Source organism: Vigna angularis, chromosome 1 (genome assembly GCF_016808095.1).
Source record: "Vigna angularis cultivar LongXiaoDou No.4 chromosome 1, ASM1680809v1, whole genome shotgun sequence".
NCBI classification, from domain to species: domain Eukaryota; kingdom Viridiplantae; phylum Streptophyta; class Magnoliopsida; order Fabales; family Fabaceae; genus Vigna; species Vigna angularis.
In genome coordinates, this window is record NC_068970.1 from 60,457,698 (window position 1) to 60,466,793 (window position 9,096).

Consider the following 9,096-nt stretch of genomic DNA (forward strand, 5'->3'; position numbering starts at 1 on the left):
ATTAAATTATCAAAATACAGCTAAAAAAGAAAGTAAAGTATTATTGACTAGTTTCTTAATAATACTAAAATCGTTATAAATAAATAGTATAAATTCAATTCGTTTAATGACAATATTATTATTGAAATATGTTAATTAGAACCAAAGTTTAAAATAATCGATTGAGATGTCTCGACTTGTATAAGGCAAAAATATGCCAATCATAATCAAATATTGAGAAAAATCATAAAAATGAATGTTGAAACAGACAAATAAAAATTGGATGTCGAAACGAGTCTGAAGGGATCAAAAGTCGAGGGAACCTTTCGTGTATCAAAGGTCAAGACATGTTACCTTAGATCAAAAGTCGATATGGATCAGGTCCAGACAAAAGTCAAGATGGTTCAGTTTGGACTGAAGGTCAAGATTAATACATTCATGCCAAAAGTCAAATCAAATCATATTAGATTAAAGGTCAAGACATTCGATCCTAGATTAAAACGAGTCATCCAAAATTGAAACTCAAAACAATCATCTATTTAAAAACTATATAAAAATATAATTCTATAAAATTAAATCTTAAATAATTTTATTACACAAATACATTTATTTTTATTATTTAAATTTTGTGTTCCCAATATAAATTACCTAGCATTCACATGTTAATACCCAACTTCGAATTTGTCATATTTTGAATTAGTTGGTATGCCCATATTTCAAAACCTAATTCCATGTTTTCCCCGATGTGACTGTCCTTAACATAAACTTTTATATTTATATTAATGGAATTCTATAATTTTAAGCACACATTTTTTAATATGACAATGATAATCACTACATTAAAGTATCATGTTAACAAAAACCTCAAACATTTATTAAAATATGTAAAAAGCATAAGAGTTTGACATGTTACAAATGATTTTTAACATGAGTAGATGATATTATATATTGTCGTCAAACAGTTTTTTATATATGTATTTTTGTTATTACTTTAGTTTAGGAAAGTAAAAATTCGGGTTAATTACCGGTCCAAACCGTACCTCAGGCTAACTGGGCCGGGGTTGGCTGGCCCGGCCCTTTTAAACGGGCATACTACAGTTTTTGTTTACTGGCCGCGGTCTTCACTTCTTTCCTTGCACCCACAGTTTCATTCATTTCGGAGTCTTTTCTTTTCGCACAGTGTATGCAAGTAACGTTTGCAGGGGCTCCTCTCTGCTTCAACCTCAATCCTTTCACGACACCAAAAACCCTCGCGAGCCAGGTTTGTCTCATTCCCAGATATCCTTATTTCAAGATCTGTTGCAGCGTCGTCATTGTTCTTCGATCGAGCCTTCAATTTTATTTTTCTCTCATTTGCTCATTGGTTGTGTGATCCATTTGAACCAATCAAGACTCGATGGGCAAGGAGAGCCAAGTGTCTGCTATGGAAATCGACGCTCCGAAACGGGATAGTTCCGATCAGATCGTTCCCAAATTCTCCGTTAACGGTTTGTCTTTTACTTTGCTGTCCAATGCTGCTCCCTTCATGTTCCTATGGTCTTTATTTTACCAAAGAAACGAGAACACCGCGTTTAGTGGTGGAACTTTGATGATTCGTCTAATTGATATTTTTGTTTTAAAAATTTATCAGTGCTGCAGCTGTTGAAATCGGCTCAAATGCAGCATGGCTTGCGCCACGGAGATTACACTCGTTATAGGTATGTACTTATGTAGTTGCTACCACGATGTCAATCAAATAGCAATTTATTTATTTTCCGTCTGTAGATTTATTACAAATCTGTATCAAAGGTTTTAAATTGAGGGCAGAGTTTCGTTGCTACTTGACATTTCATGTAAACGCGGTCAATGCGGCTGCAATTACTGTTACAGTAAGTCAAGGGTTGTGGATGCTTTTTTAAAACCTTGTTTGTATCCCTAAGAATGATTCATTTGGGAGACACAATGTCCGTTGATTTTTCAGCTTTGCTTTTATCCTGATTGCTATGTATAACATATTTGCTTTATGATTTGTGCTCCTTGGTTCTCTAGACTTCGAGTGTTCTAGCATTTCTGGATTTTCCTTTTAGTTATGCAATCACCTTATCGAAACCACGTATCCAATCTGTTGCCTTAGCTAAGATGCTGAAATATGTATAGATTGGTAATAGATGCACTTTTTTGCTCAACATTGTAGGAGGTATTGCACAGCTCGTTTGAGGAGGTTGTATAAATCGCTAAAGTTTACGCATGGTCGTGGCAAATATGCTAAAAGGACCATAACTGAATCCACTGTCTCTGAAGTAAGGTATGATTCACTTGTGGTATTTTTCTTTTCTGACACAAGTTTTGGCACCTTTTTGTAGTTGATTTGAAATTTTTATGGAAGGCAAAGAATATTAAAAAGGGCTCTAATTGGATGTTAGTTGTCAGGCTTTACTATCTTAATTGCTATTGATAATTCCCTGCGGTTGTTGCACTCTTGAATCGCATAGAATCTCTATTAGCTTTCTATTGCTAAGATTATATGCAAGTTGTTACCTGAGCCTAAAACAATCTGCAACAAGAATTGAATTTAATATAAAACTGACTAGGAAACACCCAAGCAACCCTAGGAATTGCAAAAATATCCTCATCTCCTTTCTTCACTCACATTTATACTCCTGTGCCCTGCGGGGCATGTTTGTTAGGATCTAGTTTAATGGAAAATTCTCCACTGTCTTCCTTATCACTTCCCATTCCCCTTCCTATCCCACCCCTGTTCCCCTTCTTTCGTTGTGATAGGTCCATGAGTGGAGCCATCACAAATACCTAAATATTTATACAAAACCATCATTTAGACCTTTTTCTTTTGTCTTGCTGTTCTTAGAATGTTTTTCAGTAATTTATGGAAAAAATAAAGAAAATAAATCAATCTGTGGCTACATTTTTAATTGGACATTTATTTCTAACATTGGAGGTGTTATGGTTTCACATCAGGTTTCTTCATCTAATTCTGTATACAGCAGAGAGAGCTTGGAGTCATGCCATGGAGAAAAGGCAGCTTCCAAATGGTCCAAATGCAAGTCAACGTATATATTTGATTGGTAGGTTGCGGAAAGCAGTAAAATGGGCTACTTTGTTTTCGCAATTGTGTGCTGTCAAGGCAGATTCTAGAACATCTTTGGAAGCTGAGGTGTGTCTTCTATTTCCCCATTTGGTTATGATTAGTTTACTGCAGTATTTTGTTCCCCTATCTTGGTGCAATTTTTTTATGATCAACTGCGTCGGAGGTGGTCAACATGCGAGCATTTTCAAATGTCCATATTTCCTTTTATTTATGGAATTATATGCCTTTTCTTTGTATTTTATTTATAAAAATGCTTGGTTTGATCTTAATAGGTTGTAGTAAGTAGAAAAAAATATAAGATATCAGCACACGGTCATAAAGAAAGAAAAATATTCCTTAAGTTTTTTTAAAATGGTAAGTTTAATTCATTTCATCCACCAATTACATTTATTTTTCAATGTTGTCCTTAAAATTACAGTTTAGCATTCTTTTTTTCTTCATTTTTTAACACTATAAAATTTTGCTCCCTTAAACAAATTGAACTTACACATTATTAAGGTATGTGTTAGGGATTATCCTTAATAATATGCAATAAGCAGTGTTATAAACTGAAAAACAGTTAAGCCAGATGTTATTGGAATGAGTAAATAAATTTAAGTAATGTTAAAATGTATTGTACAATTTTGAATAGATAAGAAATTTGATATCATTGGTTTTACATGAATAATATTGTTTCAAACTGGGAACTCCTGCCACTTATTTCTAGGTAGCAACAATATTAATGCTAGTTTGGAAGTTTCACAATAATTTAAAATCAAAAGAAGTATATCAGAAATCGTATCGAAACCTACAGTAATTTACAGGACATAAAATATATTTTATCCATCAAGACGTCTGCACTTTAATGGTTAGTTCCAATTTCATGTGTTTGTCCTATTCTGATTTTTTTTTTATTTTTTTCATGATTATTAATCATTTTTTAAATTTTTTGGGGAATTATGTTTTTTAAAATGTAAATATTATATTCCGTTAATAAAAAATAAACATTCTTTCTCTTTTTGTCCACTGAATTTTAGGCTTATGAGTCCTATATGAAAGGGAGTTTGTTGTTTGAGCAAGATCAAAACTGGGACGTGGCTTTAAAGAACTTCAAAAGTGCTAGGTACGTTGATTCTGCTTCCATGATTAATCCTTATTGCCTTGAAGAAAAGATAAATACATACTCTTTGGTAAACAAGATAAAAAAAATGGAACAATCTTGTATTTGCTGGAAGGAGACAAATGATTTGATATTTTATGTTTTCTTTCAGCAGACACTTGTTTAATTTGTGACCAATTGATCTAGCATATTGGGATGCTTCTGTTTTTCTAGCTCACACTGCTTAAGTTTTTAACCATCTCCTTATTTAATAGGGCTGTATATGAGGAATTAGGGAAATATGGAGATCTGGATAACCAAGTTTTGTGTCGTGAACGAGTTGAGGAGCTAGAACCTAGTATCCGATACTGCCTTCACAAAATTGGCCAGTCAAATCTACAGGCCTCTGAACTTTTACAAATTGGTGACGTGGAAGGTCCTGCATTAGACCTTTTTAAAGCAAAACTAGAGGTTGGTATAAGTTCCTTTTATATGAATGGGAAAAAAGAAACAAGTAATATATATGCAAATCAATACATTCATATGGAAATGTTGCATTGAGACAAGATAGACTTTTCAATTTTTTCTTGTCCAATGGAGGGACACAATCATGTTCAGATATGCTGTTCTTTTAAGTTTTGATAAACTTTCTGAAATTATCTACCTTCACACTCAAGAACTTCTGAAGTCCTAATTTTTCACCAGAAAATTTAGCTGATGCTTGGTGACTTTACTTCAGGGTCCTTAGGTAGAAAGTTTTTGTATTTCCTGTGCATCATGCTTTCCTGTAATTGTTTGGTTGGAGGGAAATGAACGGTTAAAGTCACTCCCCACGTGTTCTGTCTCCAATATTAGTGTGATTTGGAGGGCACAGAAAGCAGTTTATAGATGTTGAATCATGTAGACTAAATTTCTCTGCGATTTTATTTTAACCCTCATCTCCATTACTATTTATGACAGTAGAACACTATATCATCCATATTTTCTATTCCCTCGCTTTGTGAACCAAACATGGTTTATCTTCTGTTTCTTGTGAACCAAACCAAACAAGGGGGCCTGTCATTCCCTCGATTAAAACCCCTCTGGTCCCCTTCTTACCCATCCATACTTTAAATGTATCATAGTATCTACTTTTTTCTATTATTTCATAGTACACCATTTTATGACTATCCAATTTTATTACTTGAATCAGGTAGGGTACTTTTTTGAATTCACTCATTTATTTCCTATTGATAAAAGTACTGAATTGAATAATGTTTGTTTCAGGCTGTAATGGCTGAGGCAAGATCTCAACAAGCTGCTTCCATGACAGAATTCTTGTGGCTTGGCCACAGATTTCCTATATCAAATGCCAAAACAAGGGTTTCCATCCTGAAAGGTTGGTTGCTTTCTTCTCCTACAAATAATAGTCTTGTAATTTGGAAACAAAATTACATGTTGATTTTACTGTGACTTAACCTCAGCTTTGTCCCATCTCTTTTTCCATTCTACAAAATGGCATTAGTACCCTGCGGGAGATTCTTTCCTTTTTGTTGTGTTCTTTCATCTTGTGTGCTGTGGTGAAGTTATTTCACTGTTGCCCACACTAGATGGCCTTTCTCCCAATGTGAATACCAGTTATACTAATTTATGTGGGAACTAACATTGAATTGCAATCCTTTCTTCCAAGGCTTCATTTCACATTGCGAAAATTTTGTTGGAATAACTATTGGGTTATTTTCTTTCTCTTGTCCTTGATTTGATAAGTATATTTATCAATTCAAGAACATTACGTTTTGCATTATGGTGTGTATTTGGGGAGCTGAATTCATGATTTTTATTTTCATGTAAAATGCATTCGTTTCTATAATTATGATTCATGAATAGGTAACAGTTTTTCATTTTTTTTAAATGTAGCCGGTTGTTTGATTTAAAGTATGGTATTTTTTTTCCTATTGATATACGATATCATGTAATGCTTCTATCTGAATATTTTCTTAGCTATATGTCTATATCAAGTAATTTTCCTATCTGCATATATTTCTCAGCTCAGGAGTTGGAGAAAGATATACATGGTCCATCGGCAGACTCAATTCCAGCAGACAAAAGACTAGTTATTTTTGACAAAATCTTTTCTGCATATCATGAAGCCCGAGGCTATATTCGGGCTGATTTGGTATGGGAAATTACTTACTGTTAACTAAGAATTATAATAAAAGTCGTTTTACTCATTAGTATTGAATTTCTTTTCGTTTTAGGCCACTACAGGAAGTGCAGAAAGTGTGAAAGATGATTTGAATGGTCTGGATAAGGCTGTGAGTGCTGTACTTGGAGAAAGAACCATTGAACGCAACCTATTGTTGGTTAAGGTTGCAAAAAGCAAACTAGCAAAGCGGCATGATGATAAAAATGAAAAAGTCACCAAACCTGAAGAGCTTGTTCGCTTATATGATCTCTTGCTACAGGTTGATATCCCTTTTTTGTTGTAAACTTGCATGAATTGAACAAATACTTCTTTGAACAACGGCTTTCAGGCTGCTGCATTTTTATTTTATGTGCTCATCGATTTGAAGTTCTATGCTAATATCAATCACTCATTTGGCAGAATACAGCTGATCTATCTGATTTAGTCAGTTCTGGAAGGGATAAAAAACCAGAAGAAGTTAGCTTTGCTGAAGTGTGTTCATGCAAAAGTTTGGCTTTTCGAGCTCAGAGGTTTCCTTCTTGGAGCAAATATTTTCGTACTGCTTTAGTTAATTGCTTATTAAATGCACACATGGGTACACACACTATTTGATATTTTTCTTATACCTAGGATATTCAAGTATATATTTTTAGAATAAATACGTACCCCAAAGTATTTGGGATTCTTTAAGAAGATAACACACTAATTACTGTTCACCCAAAGATCCGTGCTGTTCATCCCTTTTAAATTTGTTCTGGGCCGAAATCGGTGGACCTAAGTTCATTTCTTCGGCAAGTGGGTTGAGCTTAACTCAATTCAATGCCAAGAGATAGCTTGAGGAGGAGGATTGCCTATATTTTACAACAAATATTTTGGCCACATTCCTAACTAGTACCACCAACGGCTTCCCCCTCCCCTATCCCCGGAATTGGACACATGAAGTACAATGTTTGTGAGATAGAGCATCTATAGGTAGTCCAATGTTAAAACTGAATAGCCTCTTATGCCGTATTAGAGAACTGTTCATATACTTATAAGGAAAGAAAATAAGGACAAATTTACAAGATTTTCCTATAAAGCAAAATTAACTTATCCAATAAATTTATTTTTAACTTACGGGAGATCAAATTCCATTTTTTCTTCAAATTTCTGTCTCCTTTGAGTTGTTATGGAAAAACTTATCCAAATAAGGCCTTATTCACTCCTTAGCTACCTCAAGGGATGACGATTGCCCAAACTCAATAAGTATGTATTGTTTTGCCTATATTTGTACTTGATGTTAGATCTTAACATCCCCCTTGACAAATATACTTTTAGATGATCACCTATCTTCTTAATGCTTTTAACTTGATGTATTAATATGTGCTCACAACTTACATGCAGGTGCTTTTATGTTGCGAAGTCATACAGTGTGGCTGAGATGAGGGCTGAAGCGTATGCATTGTACTGTCGTGCTCGCAATTTGGCTGATGATACATTAAAAAAGTTTCAAATGTTAGATGGTGATAATAAGGTAATTCTAATCTTTTGTTTTCCCGGATCAGGATTGGGTAACTTGGACACCTAACTGATTAATGCTAGCATTATTGTTTGCGCTACAATCATTTTTCAGGAGGACAATTTTATCTAGTTGGGTGCTAAAGTTTTCCTTGGCTCATTTAATTCTTAACTTTTAAACACTTGGTAGATAGACCATGAAGTTGAGTGAAATTAAATATTATTAACGGGAGATAATTAATCAAGTAAACATAGGTATCTTGTATAATGATCAAATCATTATACAAAAGGCCTGTGTTATTGTTGCCCCCCACATTTGATTTGAAAGGCTGTGTATTTTCTTTATTTTTTTCATTGTTTGTTCGGTTTCACAGACTATGATTAAAGAGTTGGAGGACTTATGCAACGAGTGCCGATCTAACACTTGTATTGAGCATGCGTTGGGGATCATAGAGGAAACAAAGACTCAAGAGAATCTATCTGAAAAGGTCTCCAATATATCATTGACCGGAACTGAGCGGGTACATATGTTTCTACTTATACAATAATCCCTTTGTTTTTTTCTGTTCATGCATTATCATACGACGATGTTTTTTGATCCTATTGAATTTGTAATATCTCCGGAGTATCTGCTTGAGCATTTATTGATATATATGTTGTATGCTTGTTACAGTTGGAGAAATTCCTTCTTGAGAAACTTGAAGTTTATGAGTCTGCTGTGGGTGATTCAAATGTGAAGTGTACACCACGCATTACAGGCTTCCCCCCATCTTTCGAGGCAATTTCACGAAATCCTATTGTGCTGGATCTGGCTTATAACATGATTGAATTCCCAACTATTGAAAATAGGATGAAGAAGGATAGAAAAGCCAAGGGCGGCTTTATCAGTAGAATATTTGGATAGGTGTATTTGATTAGGTTTTTTGTTCTTCAAACTGAATAGTTTTTTACAACTGATCTTGTGGATTCTTTTGTTAAATATTGTGAATTTTGAGATGTCTTGTACAAATTTTGGGAGGTCTAAACATTTTGAAGTGGAGACATGACTCCGATTTTGAGGGAAACATTTAAACCTAAAATTTACTATACCCTTCTTTTTTAAGAAATGCAAACATAAGATATCAGAGTTGCCTTCGTATATTCAGCACAGCCTATTCGTGAGAGTGCAATATTTTAGGAGGCAGGTCTTCTGGAATTGTATGCGAAACTGTAGATGAGGGGATAGCACAAGGTCAATAAAAGTCCTTTTCAACCAAGCTAGAAAATGGTGAGAAAAACTGAGCTCTTATCAGC

General features: G+C 34.3%; 1 protein-coding gene across 1 annotated transcript; it reads left to right on the plus strand.

Moving 5' to 3' along the window:
* Positions 1-1,077: 1,077 nt before the first annotated feature.
* Positions 1,078-8,812, plus strand: LOC108321569 (uncharacterized). Its single transcript, XM_017553362.2, has 14 exons — positions 1,078-1,240; positions 1,371-1,466; positions 1,610-1,676; positions 2,153-2,263; positions 2,935-3,130; positions 4,081-4,166; positions 4,418-4,613; positions 5,409-5,520; positions 6,170-6,297; positions 6,380-6,586; positions 6,727-6,836; positions 7,690-7,819; positions 8,178-8,324; positions 8,477-8,812. Exons 2-14 carry the CDS (start codon positions 1,376-1,378, stop codon positions 8,705-8,707), a joined length of 1,812 nt encoding a protein of 603 aa, XP_017408851.2. The 5' UTR covers positions 1,078-1,240; positions 1,371-1,375; the 3' UTR covers positions 8,708-8,812.
* The last annotated feature ends 284 nt before the right edge of the window (positions 8,813-9,096 follow it).